At 40.4% G+C, this 18,804-nt stretch overlaps 1 protein-coding gene across 9 annotated transcripts in view; it reads left to right on the top strand.

Moving 5' to 3' along the window:
• HECTD4 (HECT domain E3 ubiquitin protein ligase 4) overlaps window positions 1-18,804 on the top strand; it is a 181,931-nt gene that overhangs the window by 72,840 nt on the left and 90,287 nt on the right. For all 9 annotated transcript variants that reach the window (XM_027576965.1, XM_027576961.1, XM_027576966.1 and 6 more), the window contains exons 8-13: window positions 3,631-3,823; window positions 7,079-7,237; window positions 11,297-11,410; window positions 12,123-12,263; window positions 17,000-17,232; window positions 17,614-17,759. In XM_027576965.1, coding sequence (XP_027432766.1) covers window positions 3,631-3,823; window positions 7,079-7,237; window positions 11,297-11,410; window positions 12,123-12,263; window positions 17,000-17,232; window positions 17,614-17,759 — 986 coding nt within the window. The remainder of the gene's footprint in view (window positions 1-3,630; window positions 3,824-7,078; window positions 7,238-11,296; window positions 11,411-12,122; window positions 12,264-16,999; window positions 17,233-17,613; window positions 17,760-18,804) is intronic.

The raw sequence follows: 18,804 nt of genomic DNA, 5'->3' as shown, positions 1-18,804 counted from the left end.
ATAAACTGCTATTCTTTAGATAGATTCGGTGATCATCTTAGTGCTATTTTGTCCTCTTTATGTCCCTTCTTAAACATATGGTCAGCATAGTAATGGACACTTTTCCCCACAGGTTTATTATTTCCTTTAAATTATGATCTGGATGACTGAGATGCCCTCCAATCATCGGTATTAATCCAGTACCTACTACGTCTCTTTGGGTAGCAGGGTAACAGGCCTTTGTTTAAAAGGAGCTCACATTAGGGTAGGGAGTTAGTAAGAACAAAACCATTTCAGCTAATGATAAATAAAAGAAGCGAGAAAATAAAACAGGACGATGTGATTGTGAGTGGGGCAGAGGTGGGGAGCTACTTCAGTTCACCCGGCAGATCCAGTCTTTCTAAGGAAGGACATTGGATCTGAGACCTGAATGATAAGCAGCCATCCATCCTGATGGATAGAGTGACCAACCATCCCAGTTTACCTGGGGCTGAGACGGTCATGGGACTCGGTGCTAAAACCAGGACAGGCCTGGGCAAACTGGAATAGTTGTTTAATCCAGGAAGAGGGAACAGCAAGTCACAAGGCCTGGAGTTAGGAGGAAGCTTGGCAGTTTGGAGGTGTGACAGAAGGCCAGTGCGGCCTAACACATAGTGAGAAAGGGTGAACAGAAGCCGGCGAGGCTGGGAAGTCCGTGGAGGATGGACTGTGTGGGCCTTAACAGTAGTTTGAGTTTAAGTGTCTTGGGAAGCCACTGCAGGGTTCTGAGACCAGAGGTTTTGTTTATGTTAGTGAATGATCATTGGCTGGTGTGCAGAGAGGAGAGCATGAGGCTTTCAGGGTGGAAATGGGAGGCCAGTTAACAGGCTGGTTCGGTCCTCAGGCTTAAGAGGATGGTGGCTTGTGCCGGGAGGCAGCCAGGAGGGAAGCTTCTTGGCACTACTAACTCGCTGCTGCTTACTCCTCTTAGGCTCTTTCCCTCCTTTCTAGATCAGTCACTTTTCCGTCCTGAGGAGCTTCTCTGCCAAGTAGAGGTTCCCAGATTTACCACTCTGTGCACCAAACTGCAGCCCTCGTGCGCCCCCCCCCCCCCCCCCCCCCCCCCCCCCCGCCAAACCCCGTGCTTTATCAGCTGCTTGGTGTTTTCACAGTACTTGAACACAATGGCATAGTTTTTTTTAAGGTCTCCATTGATTGTTCTCATGGCGCTGGATTGGGTAATGCTTTGAATGCCGAGCTTAGAGTGATTGATTTTTATCTTGGATGCCTTTGAAGGGTTCTTCCTAGAGTTGTGGGACATAAATAGAGCTATGCTTGGTAAAGGTTGCTCTAGCCGGAGGGTGGAGGGGAGACCGATGTGGATGTGTTACATTTTAGGCGATAGTAGGCTATTCGAGAGGAAATGCCGGGGAGTGGGAGGCAGTCAGAGAGGGTGGGACTGGATCTCAGTAGCAAGGATGGGTCTGTTTATAGGAACGTGGGAGTCACACCACGAAGAGGTGGGATTAGATTCAAGTGAGGACGCTGGTTTGTTTATTCAGCAAGGCATCAAGTATTTATTGCTGTCCCTTGAGTGCTGAGGATGTTATGGTGAATGAGGCAGGCAGAGTCCCTGTTCTCGGGGAGCCGGCATTCCATACGGCTGGGGGAGGTAGAAGAGCAAACAGTAAATGAATTAATGAGTGAGATAACTTGAGAGAGCAGTAAGCGCTGTGTGGGTAGCAGAACAGGGTGATGTGCTCTGGCTTGGGGAGGGGTGGAGGAGATTCTTCTTTAGATTGGTAATCAGGAAGGTCTCTTTGAGAAGGTGATATTCTGAGACCTGAACGATCAGAAAGAGCCAGCCACAGGAAGATCTACGGACAGATTGTCCAGGCAGAGGTCTTAGACACCAGAGCCTGGGTCTAATCCTAGGCAAGCTTCTGTTTCAGTAAGTGGAGATGTGGAACCAAAAAATAGGAGAGCAGGGAGGGCAGGGACTGTGTTGGTTCTGCTCACTAGCAGAGTACCTTACACGGAAGTAAGGGTTCGTATTAAAAAGACATAAACCAGGATTGTGTTCCACCAAAACTGAGGAAAGAGAACCCCAAGAAGGCTGGCAACGATGGCAGAGCCCATATGGAAGATAAGGAAGAGGTAGATGGTTTTGGTTTCAGGTTATGCGTAGACCATCAAGGACGTCCACTTGTTAGAGGGGGTGGAGTTAAGTGCCTCTAACAGGGGAAGAAATAGGGGCAAGGAAATAGCATTTTTGGACTCTCCAAGAAATCCTTTCTCTTATCACTTGTGAATGTGTCATAAAAGTCTCCCCAGCTATGTGCAGCCCTCTCTGGGACCTTTCCTGGCTGTGCTTCTGAATTTGCTTGCTTTTTCTTGCTGCTTCTCTGTTACCAACCTTCCACATTGGACTCCTTTGCTTTTTATTGGCTTCTGTTAAGCCTCGCTCTCTGCACTCGTATTCCCTCTTGTCTCTGTACCTCACAGCAGTAGGCCAGTCCCACTTGCCTTTGCTGGTGGCACGAGTTTCTGAGGCTCTAGCCAGATCCAGGAGCTTGGGTCTAGGAGGAGGCAGGAGGTGCAGAAGCTAGCTGCATGAGACGTAATTTGAGACATTTCAGCAGTGAATGGAAGTGGAGAAAAGGGAGGGTGCTTCAGTGGGCCACCAAGGTTGAAGGTCTGTGTGTACTTGAAACCAGCAAGAAGGAAGACATAAGGGAGACTGGCGGTGACGGGGCAGAAGGGAGTTAATTAAGGGAGCAGTTAGGAGGCAGAAGCGGAAGAGTTAACCTTAAACTGTAGGATGTAAATGCACTTCTTCCTCTGAATTAAGAGGAAGGGAAGGATAAATGAGGCTGAATACAAATATACTTGAGTTGGAAGAGAGAGGAGTGGGAGCAGCTTCCAGTAAGAGGTCTGGATCTTTTTAGCAAGAAAGACTTCTAGGTGCTCTCCTTAAAATCAAGCTTGAAATTGAAGGAATTTTGGAATCCCCACTGCAGAGATTCTGCTGGGGAATCAAGTGTTGAAGGAAGAACTGCCGAGCACCAGCAAGGATCCAGCTGATGTTGGCATGTATTTTTAGCAGACAAAGTCTGTCTTTCTCCAGGATTGCTGTTCCAGTGCCCAAGCAACTGGGGCTAATGTTAACTGCTGTCAATACAGAATTTGGATTTTAGCCACTAATTATATTTCGAGGCGACATTATCTTCCTAGTTGTACTTAATAGTAAATCAAAAACGGATTGATTTGTTTTCCTCTCACCTTACTTGTACCTGTCAGAAGCTTGTAATTAGTGAGAGCTGCCTGTGGAATTCAATATAAGGAATTTTAATCAACAACCTTTTTGTAGAACCTATTAAACTTGGCTCGCTAAAAGAAATAAAAATTAAAAAATTAAAAAAAATAAAACTTGGCTCGCTGCTTTTAGAATCTATGCTGTTAGGAAAAATGAAAGCTCAAACTTGCCTTTCTTTTTGTTCTCAGTAGTTTCTGTAGAACACTTAAGTTTTGAGGTGTACATCTACTCAGGTGCAATTTTTGGAAATGTTTTTGAGCAACCAGACCACAATGATACAATTTTTGACTAGAAATCTGCTGACTTGGTAGAAACCAGTATCACTGAAGGATGACCTGTTTTTCTTTAAATGCTAGGTTGAAAATGGTGTATTTGTAGCCAATCCACTTCAGGAACGCACAATTCTAATGAGAAAAGAGGGTGAATCTGCAAAAAGCATTAATGAGATGCTTCTGAGCAGACTTTCCCGCTACAGAGCTTCCCCGTCCGCCACGCTGGCTGCCCTTACTGGCTCTACTATCTCCAACACCCTGAAAGAGGACCAAGCAGGTATGCTGCCCTCCGCTCACTCTGTTGGTTTACCTTTTCTACTCCGTTTGGCTACATATATATTTTTTAAGACTTTAGTTTTTGGAGCAGTTTTAGGTTCATAGCAAAATTGAGAGGAAGGTAGAGAAATTTTCCATAAACCTCCTGCCCCCGATGCATGCACAACCCTCCCTGTTATCCAGAGGTGGTACATTTGTTGCAACTGGTGAACCTACATCGACGTAACATTATCACCCGAAGTCCAGAGTTTACTCTTGGTGGTGTGCATTCTGTGGGTTTGGACAAATACATGATGACAGGTCTTCATCATTATGGTATCGTACAGAGTAGTTTTACTGCCCTAGAAATCCTTCGTGCTCTAGCTATTTATCCCTCCTTCCCCCAATCCCTGGCCGCCACTGATCTTTTTATTGTCCTCCTAGTGTTGCCTCTTCCAGAATGCCCTATAGTTGGGAATCATTTGTAGCCTTTTCAGATTGGCTTCTCTCACTTAGTAATCTGCATTTAAGTTTCCTCCATGTCTGTTCATGGCTTCATACATTCAGCTTGTGGTTAGTGAGACCTGCCTCTGGAATTTGGGCAGTACTTTTTTTTTTTTTAAGTTTATTTATTTTTAGTAATCTCTACACCCAATGTGGGGCTTGAACGCACAACTCCAAGACCAAGAGCGCATGCTCCTCTGACTGAGCCGGGCAGGCGCCCCTCAGGCAGTACTTTTTATTGAGTGCTTATGGTGTGCCATACAAAGCACTTGCCTTTATACATAGTTCACCTTTTTTATCTCCTGGTCATCCTTTTTTTAAAATTCCAAACCAATACATGTTGGCTATAGACATGAACTGGCATGAATCTATAATAATTCAAAACAGCTCTGTCTTTAACTGTAAATACCATATCATTATTAATGTAAATTGATTTCATGTTTAGCATATGCTTCATAAATGTAAAAAATTAATGTTTAGCATTGTCTTCACTAAATACAATCTTGACCAAGCAAATGAGAGGCAAACTTTCCACAATGGAGGTTGCTTTTTCTAGAATTTATCAATTAGTATTTGCACTTTAATATTTTAAAATAGGTAATGCATTTACAGAGTTTGAAAGTAGAAACAATGTAAAAACGTACGTACAAAGAAATTTTACTCTCACATCTTGGCATATTATACATTTTGCCCCCACACTGCCTCCTATAGGTAATTATATTTATTAGTTTTTATTTAACCTTACAGAATTTCTTTATGCAAACACAATTAAAGACAAATTTATGTGTTCTTATTTTCCTTTTTTAAATAAAAGGTAGCCTACCAAACATGCTGTTCTGTACTTTGAAAGCAAGAGTTCTCACTGAGATAAACCCTTAAGAGGCTCATGAACATACTCCCCAAAGCTTTATACATCTTAAGTGTATCCATCCTGATTTTCACCAGACTTTCAAGGCCATCTATGACCAAAAAAAGGTTAAGAACCGTTCTTCTTGATGAGTTTGCAGATTACACCAACTATGTGACTCTACAACAAATCATGAACTGTAGTAAAAGATAAGGCTAGAAAATATGCCATATAGAAAAATGCATCTGAATTAATAGATGTTTGATGAATTTAATGCAGTTTTATGCTTTAATCCTTTCATATACTGAAATGTTGGGAAGAGAAAATATTTGTGATTAATTTGTTGTGAGGCTATCAAATTAAATACTTATTCATATTAGAACTTAAGGATAGAATTTTATTTTTATGGGTCTCTATTATATCAAATATAAGTGAGGAAATTATTAATAATTGTGCTAACTTGGGTATATGGATAATTTGAATGGTAGAAATACTTTGTAGAGGATGGTCCTTTTACGAAAATAAACAGCTTCCTGACAAGCTGAAGGCTTGATCTGGGTTTATCCCTTGGGAGAAAACTAAATCCTACCCTGAACAATAGAAGTACTAAAGGAATCTTTGTTGGAGAAGGAAAAATATAGGTGAAATCAGAAAGAGAGCTCAAAAGGCAAGGGTATATTTAGAACCCTGTGAAAACTGATACTGTATTCGAAGCATGTGAGCTCGTAGTTTTATATACATTCTCTGCACATTCAGTAACATGATGTTGCTGCATAAAAATTCACCAGTTATTAGACTAAGTGACTTTTGACGATTCAGCGTTCAAAGGGTCTAGAATGTTTTCCGGGATAAACTAATACCTGTTACCATGTTTTTTTAATGTGATGTCTATTAAAACATCTTGTTGAAAATGTTATGCTCACAAAGTTGCTAATTTTCCAGTCATTGCCCCTTTTGGGTTTCTTACCTGTGGAAATGTATGCCCCTGAATTTATGGCCTGAATGAAGAATATACTTGTTGAGGATGTGGAGTTTTAAGGGGAGCTGTTTAGAAGCACAGGCATTCAAAACAAATATCAGACAGATTAGGTTTCACTTTTCTCATTTTTCTTATCTAAACCATCTAAAGACAATTTTACATCTATCTGGGCAGTTCTGTTTTATACCCTGACAGTTTCCTAGGTAAAGCATTCCGATTGACCTTCTGTTGCCATTGTCAGTCCTCACTAGAGTAATATGTAGGAAATCCTTAAATTTGCATTTTCAGATCTGCCAGTGAGGAAGAGAGATTAGAGTGCATTTTATACCTCTTGATTAGAAATAATAATTATTTAATGATAGTTTATGTCACTGACCCTAAATATATATATTATATATTTTATATAAATTATATATATTATAAGTATATAACATATATAAGGGATTATCATAAATCATGCAGGTATAAAATTATTCTGTTATATTGTGAAAGCTTTTGTTTTCATTAATTAGTTATAGGTTGAAATTTCTGGCTGATTTTGTGTTCAGAGCTGTTTGTAATGAATGTTATAAGCCCAACCTGTTAAGAATTTATTCTGTATAAAATGAAAAGATGTCTGTTGGAGTGCAGTTTTGGGAAACACAAACTGTAGAATTCTTCTTTCATTCTGAAATCTAGTCCATGTGAGGATTCATTCTTTTGAGAGAAGTTTTGAGATGTAAAGGAATATCGAGTATTGGGAACATCTTTAAGAAATGTTCAGCTCATGAAACAGGGCTTGGGGCCAGGCTACTTATTTCTCCTTAGTTTACCAATTCTTGCTGTATTTTCTGAATCTGGGCATATCCTTGTTTGAATAGGGGCCCCTTCACTATACTGTAATCTGTTTTGGCAATCAAATTAATCTGGTGTCAAATACTTACCACCATTTTCATCCCTTTCACCAGCAAATACTAGCTGTGGGCTACCTCTGAAAATGCTTCGGAAGACGCCCATCTATACGTGTGGCACATACTTGGTGATGCTGGTCCCACCTCCAGGGGGATCAGGCAGCTCTGCCACTCGTTCTCTTTTTGGTGGAACAAGTGGTTTGTCGTCTCTAAAAAGTAAGTGTATTTTATTTGTAGCACTTTGCCCAATTTGTTTCTAACTTTGCAATTTGAGACTTTTCTATTAATGATGTTAAACTTCCTCTGTTAAAGTTGTTTGCAGTAGCTCATTGAAAACAACAAAACTTAGCAACATAGGTTAGGAGGAATTAAAACTATAATTTTCCTGTAAAAATTACTAGACATAATGTGTTCAAGACAATTTTAGGAAATAAAATACTCTTGCCACATTATTTACTGATGACACAGCAAGAGTTCGACCCACTATGAATAGAATTCCAGAGCTATTAAATAAGTATGTGAAATGCCTCCATTTTAGGACACATAAAATGTGAAGCAAAAAAGGTCTAATTTGGAAATAAATGTTAATTAAGTATACGTATGATTTTATAAAAGAGGGAGGCATATTATAGTAATTAAAGCATTGTGATTTTGGCTTCAGAGTAGACAAATAATTAAATGGAATAAAACGTAGAATCAAAATCAAGAGTCAAAAAAATGTTTCAGGGCATCTGGCTAGCTCAGTTGGTAGAGTGTGTGACTTTTGGGGTTGTGAATTGGAGCCCCACATTGGGTGTAGAGATTACTTAAAATCTTAAAAAAAGAAAAAAAAATTTCTTTTACATTGCCATTTTCTAGCCTTCTTACCTTAGGGACATCATTTGACCCCTCTGAGCCTCGGTTTACCCACCTGCAAAGAATACAAGGAAAATAGTATCTCACACCATTGTTTGGTGATCATATGCAATAAAGTTATGTTAGAGTATTTCTAAGAAATAGCAAAACCCCAATTGTTCCTTTCATATATGGTAAACACTTTTTTGTGTTTTTCCTTGAAATTTGTTTAGACAGACAAAATTAAAATGTTTTTAAAATCTTTGTTTTCATTCCCAATATTTTCATATTCTGTCCTTTCAAAATAATTTACAGTTATCCCATTAAAGGACTATATTTCACATGTAGCCTTTTAAATTTGTACTCTAAGCCTGAAGATATAAATTTGACCTCAGCAGTTTATGCAACATCATGTATCTAATATCAACCTTGAGGCCATTTCAAGTACATTCAACACATTGCATGTGTTTGGGATTTAGATACTCATAACAACTCAATGCTCTGCCTTTAGAATCAAATTGGTTGGACTTTTTCTCAACAGCTTGTTTTCTCTAACAATTCACGTGACCAGGATGTCCCTTTAGCCCTTGAATAAATGATAACAAATTTACTGTTAGTCTCTTTTTTTAACACTAGCTTTATTGAGATATAACTTACGTACCATAAAATCCACACCTTTTAAGTCTACAGTTAGTGGGTTTTAGTATATTCAGAATAAATATATTTAAATATATATAAATATATATAAATGGAACCATCACCGTTATCTAATTCTAGAACATTTTCCATCACTTCAAAAAGGAACCTCCCTCCCATACCCATTAGCAGTCACTCCCCCTCCTTCCCCCTCACCCCAGCCCCTGGCATCCACCCATCTACTTCTGTCTGTATGGGTTTATCCTTGGACTTCTCATATTTATGGGATTACATATAATATATGTGCTTTTGTAACTGGCTTTTTTTTTTTTTTAATGTTTTTAAGGTTCATCCATTTGGTAACAGGAATCATTACTTCATTCCTTTTTATGGCTGAGTTATATTCCATTGCATGGAATACCCCATTTTGTTGACATTTGGATTGTTTCTACTTTCTGGCTATTTTGAGTAATACTGCTATGAATATTCATGTACAAGTTTTTGTGTAGGCACGTGTTCACTTCTCTTGTGTATGTACGTAGTGGTAAAATTCTGGTCATATGGTAGCTATATGTTTACCCTTTGGAGGGATTGCCAAACTGTTTTCCAAAGTGGCTGCACCATTTTACGTTCTCATCAGCAACATAAAAGGGTTCCAATTTCTCTACATCCTCAGTGACATTTATTTTCTGCTTTTTAAAATTATAGCCATTCTAGTGGGTATGAAGTGGTATTTCATCTGTGGTTTTGATTTGCATTTCCCTAATGACAGATGATGTTGAACATCTTTTCTTGTGCTTATTGGCCATTTGTATGTCTCCTTTGGAAAAGTATCTGTTCAAATCCTTTGTCTGTTTTTAAATTGGGTTATTTGTTTATTTACCATTAGTCTTATTAAGCTCTTTTTAGTCTCCCTGGCATGGCTTTGTCACTCAGTTGAAATTGGCCCCATTTGTTTAAAGCAGGCCTTCACGGTGCTATTTTTTCATGAGGCTATAGCATACATAGTGATTCTATTTTAGGCCAACAAATCAGTAAATGCTTAAATTTCTTCTGTGTCCTGTTTCATATTGGTCGCTGTCAAGGCTACTCAGTAAGTGCAAGTGGTGCTTGCCTCGAGGAGCTCCTAGTCTGGTCGGGAGAAATGTCTGTGTGTGAAACAAGTAGAAAATAATGTGCAATGCTGTATCACCACCTGAACCGTGGGGAGCAGACGAAGTGCTGCAGAATCTGACAAAGAGGGTCATTGCAGAGGGGGGTAGAAAGGAGATATATCCTGAGGTCTTGAGTTTAAGTCATGAAAAACAGGTATTATGCATATACGTGGCCAAGTTGGGGAAAGACTATGCATGGCAAACACAATGAAAAAGAGATTTGGGAGGATCGTTTGTTGGTGGGCGGGTTGGCACAGTGGAAAGTTTTAGAAAAAGACAGTTTTTTGTTTTTTTAAAAGATTTTATTTTATTTGTCAGAGCACAAGCAGGGTTAGTGGCAGGCAGAGGGAGAAGCAGGCTCCCCAGTGAGCAGGGAGCCCAATGCAGGACTCGATCCCAGGACCCTAGGATCATGATCTGAGCTAAAGGCAGACGCTTACCCGACTGAGCCACCCAGGTGTCCTGAAAGTACAGTTTAGATGATGGCTTGGATCAGGCCTGATGAGGACCTGGATTACAAAGGGGATGGGAATAAGAAAAAGGAATTCTAGAGACAGTGCTAGAATTTTATGTTTGAAAGTGGGGAAATAAAAATAGTACATATGTGCTGGTGCAGTTCCTGTAGAAATGTTTTAACTTAGTTAATCTTCACAATAACAATATAAGGTAGGTACTTCTATTATCTCCACTGTGTATATGAGGAAACAGAGGTTCAGTACATTTTCCAGGGTCACACAAAAGTGGTAGAACTGGAATTCAAACCCAGAAGCCTAGAGCCCATGCTTGTTATCACTGCACTATCCTGTGTTAAGGGAAAAGGCCAGTGTCCCCCTAGTTTTAGAGTAGTGCTTCAAAGGACAGCAACCTAGCTGTGTTTGAGTGTCCATTAATCTTTATTGAGCAGCAACTATATATAAAGTTTTCTTGTAAATGGTATTACGTAGTGATGTTAGTGATCATAATTCCTCTTGCAATGATAATCTATATTGAAAATATATGCAAAAGTTGCCATTTTATTTATTTTTTTTAAGATTTTATTTATTTGAGAGAGTGTGAGTGTGGGGGGAGAGTTAGAGGGAGAGAGAATCTCAAGCAGACTGCTTGCTGAGCACAGAGCCCGACGCAGGGTTCAGTCTCACAACCCTGAGATAATGACCTGAGCCGAAATCAAGAGTCAGACGCTCAACTGACTGAGCCACTCAGGTACCCAGCAAAAGTTGACATTTTAAAACCATTTTGAAAAATAGGGCTCACTCTTTAGGAGGACATTTGTGACTGTTTTTTTGTGTGTGTGGTTTTTTTTTTAAGATTTATTTATCTATTTATTTGAGAGACCACGCAAGCAGGGGGGAAGGGCAGAGGGGGAGAGAGAGAGAAGCAGATTCCCTGCTGAGAGTGGAACCTGACAGAGGGCTTGATCCCGCAACCCCAAGGTTACAACCCAAGTTGGGTGCTTAACTGACTAAGCCACCCATTTGCCCCCTTTTTTTGTGTTCTTATGTTTGTATTCTATCTCCTCATTGTTAGCACCAACAGACAACAAAAAAGGTGTGATTTTTATGAAAGTCTTGTTAAGAGCTTAAAGTTTAAAATTTGAAAAGTAGACTATCATTGTGAGGCTTATTAAACAGCTTACTATTTGTTTCCAAAGTCCTTGCCTCTAGCTTGGTGTATAATATTTCTGATGGTCAGTTTACAAGTCGTGCCGATCTCATAGATGCTGCTGGAAGCTCGTTGGGGCGTGGTGCTCTTGTACCAGGATTGGGTAAGAAATGCCCACTTTTCCTTAGAAAATTCAAACTTTCAGCAATTTCTCTCAAAAAATCTTGCCAATTCCTTTTTCTTGTAAGAAATAATTTTTTGATGCTACTGTTTAATTCTAAGGATCAAAATAAGAAACACCCATGGGTGACATTCCTCTGCATAAATTGCTATTGAAGATACTGTCCATTAGGTTGTATGATGATGCCCGTAGCAAATTCTTCTCAAAGTTCATGCTATGAAGAGGTTTATTTCCCATGAGGCATTGGTATGCTTCTTATTGTTAGGAAATGAACATTATGCAATATATTGGATTTTCTCTTTGCCTTGGCTCCTAGGAAGCTCATCTTTAAGTTTTGGGCTTGGTTACTAAGGCTTTTGCTGTGTGTTAATGTTCACTACTCCTGTTAATACCTGTGTTTTGGGTTAAGCCACTTAAATCGTTTTGGGAATTAAAAGGGTCACAAATAAGTTACTAAGAACTGTCTATTCCATGAGACCTATTCCATTCTCACACAGGAGTTAAAGTAGAGATTGAGTCCTACCTTCTTGCTGAGCCCCAATCTAATGCTTTGCCAGATAAATATATGGGAATAGGGACGTGGATTGTCAGCAGCGGAGAGAGTTGCCCTTCCGTTCTTTAGCCGTGCTTTGGAGGAATATGTATATAGGCAGATGATGACGTGGCAGTTGAATGAAGTGTGCTTTTTTTGCAGGCGCCTGTTATGATACAATGAACAACATGCTTTGGACGTGCTCAAATGATTATATTGATCAGTGGTGTAATCCAGGGAACCAGGCCTTCCATTATGTTTGTCAGAGACTTGGAGTCAGCCACATCATCACTGAGCCGAAAGGTGAGGTGTACTCATGGTCTTACAGGAATAGATTTTTTCCGTCATGAAATATGAGAAAACACACATAGCCCAAGCAACAAAATGTGTCTGCAGCTTTCCCACTTTGAACTTGAAACCTAACATCCTTGTTGCCTGATTGGTTTATTTTAGTTTTCTTAAGATTTATTTGTTTAGTTATTTAAGAGAGAGAGCATGATCAGGGGGAGGAGCAGAGGGAGAAGCAGGCTCCCCACTGAGCAGGGAGCCTAGTGTGGGACTCGATCCCAGGGCCCTGGGATCATGACCTGAGCCGAAGGCAGATGCTTAACTAACTGAGCCACCCAGGTGCCCTGCCAGATTGTTTTATGATTAAATAAATATGTAAATAATAGAGGACTTGAGACTGTTTTAGAGAAAACTGTTAATGTCACTCTGAAATTGTCAGAACTTTGGTGCAAAAGTTGATTCTTTATTTGTACTTGCCATGGGATCATTTGCCATTTTAATGTTTTGCATTGATAACTTATTTATATACAAATTTAAAATTAGAATAACCAGTAAAGGATCTGTATTTCTTAAGTTACTATTTTTTTTTAAAGGATTTATTTATTTGACAGAGAGAGACACAGTGAGAGAGGGAACATAAGCAGGGGAGTAGGAGAGGGAGAAGCAGACTTCCCGCGGAGCAGGAAGCCCGATGCGGGGCTCGATCCCAGGACCCTGGGATCATGACCTGAGCCAAAGGCAGACGCTTAACAGCTGAGCCACCCAGGCGCCCCTTAAGTTACTATTAAAATTTCGTGGCTTTCAAAGTTAGCTGTAGTGGTATGGAGGAGCAAATCCTTTCCCCATAAAGCAATGATAAAATGGACGTGATTACCAAAGACAACTATTTCTAGGCTCTGGAAACTGACCAAGGACATACACCAAGTTGAATAGTGAATATTCTTAAAGACCACTGAACTTTGGGTAAAAACAGTGGAAGTCTGTTGTACTCTTAGCTGAGGATGCTCCTGTCTCCCACCTTAAGCTTGGTCAGTGCAATATTCCCACCAGGGTAGGGCAGATCATGTAAACCAGCAGCTTTGCTTCCAGAGGGGGCTGACCTGATTTGAAGCAATACATGGAAAAAATTCCTGCCCAGCAACAATGTCAGTAACAGTACCGGTCTGAGTGGCAAACCAACAGAGAAGACTGGTGGCCTAGCTTGCCTGAGCTGCTCACCTGAGGCTGTGGTCGTGATTTAGGGCGGGCAGAGGACCAGCAGACTAGCCAGAGATTTACACATGAGCTCCGGGTAGTGAGGAAGCTACAGAGGGTCTTGGTTAGCTACCTGTCCATCTGTGTAGAAGAAGCTGGAGAGGGTCCAGCCTAGGTGGTTCACACAGACCTGGCTGAGCAGGAGCCTACACATACGTGTGGAGATGTGAGAGGGTCTCACAGAAAGTAAAATCCAGGGCACAGTTTAAAGCGTGTGACCCTTGGTGTGCTACCCCAAAACACAAAGACCCAGCCAGAGGGGCATACTTACTTGGCTCAGGGTATTTGAGCCCAGACTTTGACTCAGACTAGATGATCCCTAGGAAACAGGCTTAAAAAAAAAAAAAAAAAAAAATGAAAGTACACAGATGAAAGAAAGTAACAAAGTAGAAAGAAGAATTGAAAAAAACCCAAACCAAACAGAAGTCAGTAGCAGGCAAAACTCCGATGTAGATGAAAACTATAGCAGCCTTTATATATATATTGAAAGATCTAAAGGAAACTCCATTGAAAAGATGCAAGTATGATGACTATGACTTAAAAAAAATAGAGAATTTCAACAAATACATTTTTGAAAAAAGAACCAGTTAGAAATTCTGGATTTGAAAAGTTCAGTGACTGCAAAGAGCAGCTCAGCAGCAGATTTAACACGGTGGGAGAAATAAATCTGCAACATGGATGTGGATAGAGTCATCCTATTTGAATAGCAGAAAAGGACACTCTTGTGGAGTACTGGTCAGTACTCTACATTTTGTAGAATGTCCTTCAGTTTGGGTTTATCTGATGTTTTCTCTCTCTCTCTCTTTTTTTTTTAGATTTATTTGAGAGAAAGAGAGCATGAGCAAGGGGTAGGGGCAGAGGGAGAAGCAGACCCCCCCCCAACTGAGCAGAGAGCCCGATGCGGGGCTTAATCCCAGGACCCCAGGATCATGACCTGAGCCAAAGGCTGATGTTTAACCAACTGAGCCAGTCAGGCGCCCCTGATGTTTTCTCATTTTGAACTGAGGTTTTAGATTTTAGGGAGGAATACCGCAGAGGTGAAGTGCTTTTCTCATTACATCCTATCACAGGGCACGTGATATCAACATGATTTATTATTAAAATTGATCACTTGGTTTGGGGCGCCTGGTTGGCTCAGTCAGTGGAGCGTGCAACTCTTGGCATCAGAGTTGTGAGTTCGAGCCCCACCTTGGGTGTAGAGATTACTTAAAAATAAAATCTTAAAAAAAAAAAAATTGATCACTTGGTTTAAATGCCAGCTTTCTTCAAAGTTACTATTTTTTCCCTTTCCAACTAGAAGCTAGTCATTAAGCCCACGCTTATGGGAAAGGGAATTAAACTCCACCTCCTGGAAGGAAAAGCATCACAGAACTTGTGGACATATGTTAATCACCACAGTAATGTTTTGAGGGAGGTGATACTTTGAGACTATGCAGTTATCAGATTTCTTTATTCTTGAGTTAGTTTGGTAATTTGTGTCTTTCTAGAAATTTGTCTATTTCATCTAAGTTTTCTTATTTGTTGGTATAAAGTTGCTCATACTATTAAAATTTTTATAAGGTCGGTAGTGACTTCTCTACTTTCATTCCTGATTTTGGTATATGTGTAGATTTACTAAAAATCATTGAATTGTGCACTTAGAATGGGTGAATTTTATCTTAAATTCTATCTCGATAAGGCTGTTGGGGGATAAAGAAACAGCAGGGGCGCCTGGGTGGCTCAGTCACTTAGATGTCTGATTCTTGGTTTCGGCTCAGGTCATGATCTTGGGGTCCTGAGATCGAGCCCCGTGTTGGGCTCTGCGCTCAGCAGGGAGTCTGCCTGTCCTTTTCCTTCTCCTTCGCCTGCGTGCTTTCTCACTCACAAATAAATAAATAAATAAATAAACTTAAAAAAAAAGGTCAACTGTATATTAGTGCCTCCCTAATTATTCTCTCCAAGCTTCTTGCTTAATCTCTAGATTATATATTCACCTCTACTCGGGTATCTAATAGGAATCTTCAACTTGTCAAGAACAAAACTCCCGTTTTTCCCCTTCTCCAAATCTCTACCTGGTGAATCCCCAGTAAGCTAGTATAGGGATCACAGTTCCTTCATACGCTTAAGCCAGAAAATTATAGAGTTCTCTAGGAGTCTTTCTCTCACAGTTCTCATCCAAATGGACATCAGCCAATCCTGTCAGCTCCGATCCTCAAGATAGATCCCCAGTCCAACCATTTCCCACTGTGCTGCTACAGCTCTCACCGAGGCATTGGCGGCTTTAGCAGATGATCACGGGGGCCAACTCCCTGGTCTTCCTTCCTACTTTCTCCATAGTTGCCCTCCTCCGCCCCCGTACACTCATTTTCGCACAGTAACCACAGTCTTCTACAGTCTCCGTAGTCAGGTCTGTCCCTCCTCTGCTCCATCTCCTCCAGCGGCTTCCCGTCTAACTCGGAATAAACCTCATTTATTTGGGTAGGTCCCAGAGACTAGCTTTCAGAAAGTCTTTGGTGAGAACGAATAGTACTAATCCAAATTACTGTAAAAGCAAGGACTCAAGACACAGAAGAGTGTGGAACCCAGCCTAGCCCTCCAGTTAACATACAATTGAAAAGTCCATTTTTGGCCAGGTTTACCTTCTCTTTGGTTTTCCACGAGTCCTTTCCTCGTAGCTTCCAGTGCCCACAGTCCTTCTGCAATTCCAAGTTCCCCCCACCCAGACCCGCCTCTCCCAGATCGCCTGCTTTCCTGTTCCTTTAAGGCAGTTCATTTCAGCTGGTTTAAGAGGAAAAGCAGGTTTTTGGGTTTTGTTGTTGTTGTTTTTTGCATTTCACATTTTGCCTATTATTTTCACCTCCACTCCGTGAATGCCCATGACCATCCATGGAGTGTTATTATGATATAAGAGGATTCTCATGAACCCTCAAGGTTGAACTGATGGCTCTCTAGGTTGTAGTGACTAAATGAGATAAAAATGGTGAGGTACTGTGGGAGGAGATATTTGTGGACCTGGGGTGGGGATGCAATGGGGGTGGTGTTCTATCATAGAGAAGCCATAGAAGATAGATTTTACTAGACTGGTTCCAGCATGGGCTCTGAGCGGACATGGCCTGTATGCAAATCCCAGATCTACGCTTAGTAGCTCTGTGACCCAGGGCGAGTTACTTAACCTGACATTGATTTACTCCTCTACAAAACGGGGCTAAAATAGTCTTAACCTTATAACAGGGTTGTAAGGTAATACATGTAAAGCATTTAGCCCATTGTCCAGCATACAGAAAGGGCTCTCTCAGTGGTTACTTAAGCTCCTTAAAAATGGGAATTCCCTATTGTGTTCATTTTCACCCCAGCACTCAGTGGCAGGGAAGAGGATTTTTCAGAAGTAGTGGAAGAGATGAGAGCCAAGATATATCTGTCCTAGTGCACTTGTTCCTTTTGTAAACCAGAGTTCTGTTTCTTGGGGGGCCACGGGTGGAGATGTCTTTCCTCACTCAGTTTCTTTTTTCATTTTTTAGAAGAGGCTATAACCACAAACGAGGTTATAAACCAGTTATTGCACCACGTTGGTGCGATGTGCATACACCAACTCAATCTTCTTGCCACCAACCCCAATCTTCCAATCACAAGTGTCTTGGGCAAGCAGCATCCAATTGAAGCACACCATCTTAGCAGTATTTGTGACATTATGGAGAAGGCCATGGTTAACGGAGATACCTGTATCATACGCTGTATTCTCGTTGTCTTTCAGGTAAATGAACTGTTCTGACAGAAGTAAGGTCATAGAGAAAATGAAACCCAAAACTTGGTTTCAGTCAGCTAATTTCCACCAGAAGAAAAGTTTAATAATATTCCCTTCTCGTATGTTAACCACATTCTAATTCTGTACTTAGAATTAGAATTATATTCATTGCATTACAGTTAATGGAGTATTGCTGTAGGTAGCTCATTGCAATTAATATATATATATAATATTTACTATAATTATACCATTATACAATAGAGGAGATTGTGGTTAAAAATCCACCCGGATATCTGTTCATAAGAATATCTACTATGTGCTTTTTTCATAGGGATAATTTTATCCCTAGTAGAATTAGCATTTTTAGATATACCCCTTATGTTTCCGTAGGTGGTATTTAAATTTTTCTTCAGCCCACAAACTGAAAGGAATCGAGACATCATTCGACGGTCTGGATTGCTGCTTTGGCAGTTGTTGATGGCACCAAAAGATCAGATTTGCCCTGAAATTCAGAAGGAAGTGTGTCTTGCCATCAGGTAATCTGCAAATGATTTTCTTCATGGTTTTTGCAAAATGCTTCTCCTGTGCTGCATTGTAATCTTTCCTGCACTTCAGTAGCATAGAAGTCTCTTACCCCATCCCACAGTCAGGACCTCGTGAATAGGGAGTAATTTAACCAGAGAGGCTTGTGGCCCCACTCCCAGAGGCCCCAAGCCATGTGTGTAACTACGTTCTTCATCTTGCCTTTTGGATTTTGAAAGAAAAATAAAAGCAAAACTGTTGAGAGGATTTTTTGATGGTTTGCAAGTGGATGTTCCTGTCATTTAGGGAGAGCGTGTGGCAAGGTGGCAAAGAAGCATGTTTGGACAGCCAACAGACCTGGATTCTAGTCTTTGCTGCTCACAAGCTCGATTCAAGGCTTCTATTTCCTCAGCTGTAAAGTGTACATAAAAATAACATCTACTTTAAGAGTTTATGAGATTTTAATAAGATAAACCCTGATATAAAGTGCTCAACAATATTAGCCTTTTAAATTCTATTTAAAACCTTGGTAGAAAAGATGGCAGAATTTGTGGGCCATTTTTGTTTATTATCATTTAATCTTTTTTTTTTTTTTTTAGTGCAATTAAATTTTATCCAGGAATATAGCCTTAATGTGACCAAGTATAATTTAGTGATCAAGAGAGAACTGAATGCTTGGTCTAGAAGAACTGTCTGATGGGAGTGAGCAGAGAGGGAGGGTTTTTTTTCCCCCCCCTTCCATAATCGATTATGCTTCGGGGCTCTTTCTGTATTAAGTAATAAGGCAGTAATTTAAATCTGGTGTCATGAGGAAACTTCTGAGGGTAATGTATGTTCACTCCCTTGATTGTGGTGATGGTTTCATGGGTCTATGCATATGTCAAAACTTGTCATACTTACACTTGAAAAATGTGCACTTTATTGTATGTCAAACCTCATTTAAAAAAAAAAAGAATAACAGTTCTGACACTACTTGCAGTGCTTTTCACCTTGCCCTTTTGGAAAAGCTGAGATTTAGAAATTCCACTTCTCAAATGTGCTTTTGGTCACAATCTGGAT

Source organism: Zalophus californianus, chromosome 14 (genome assembly GCF_009762305.2).
Source record: "Zalophus californianus isolate mZalCal1 chromosome 14, mZalCal1.pri.v2, whole genome shotgun sequence".
NCBI lineage: Eukaryota > Metazoa > Chordata > Mammalia > Carnivora > Otariidae > Zalophus > Zalophus californianus.
This window is presented reverse-complemented; position numbering and strand designations above follow the sequence as displayed.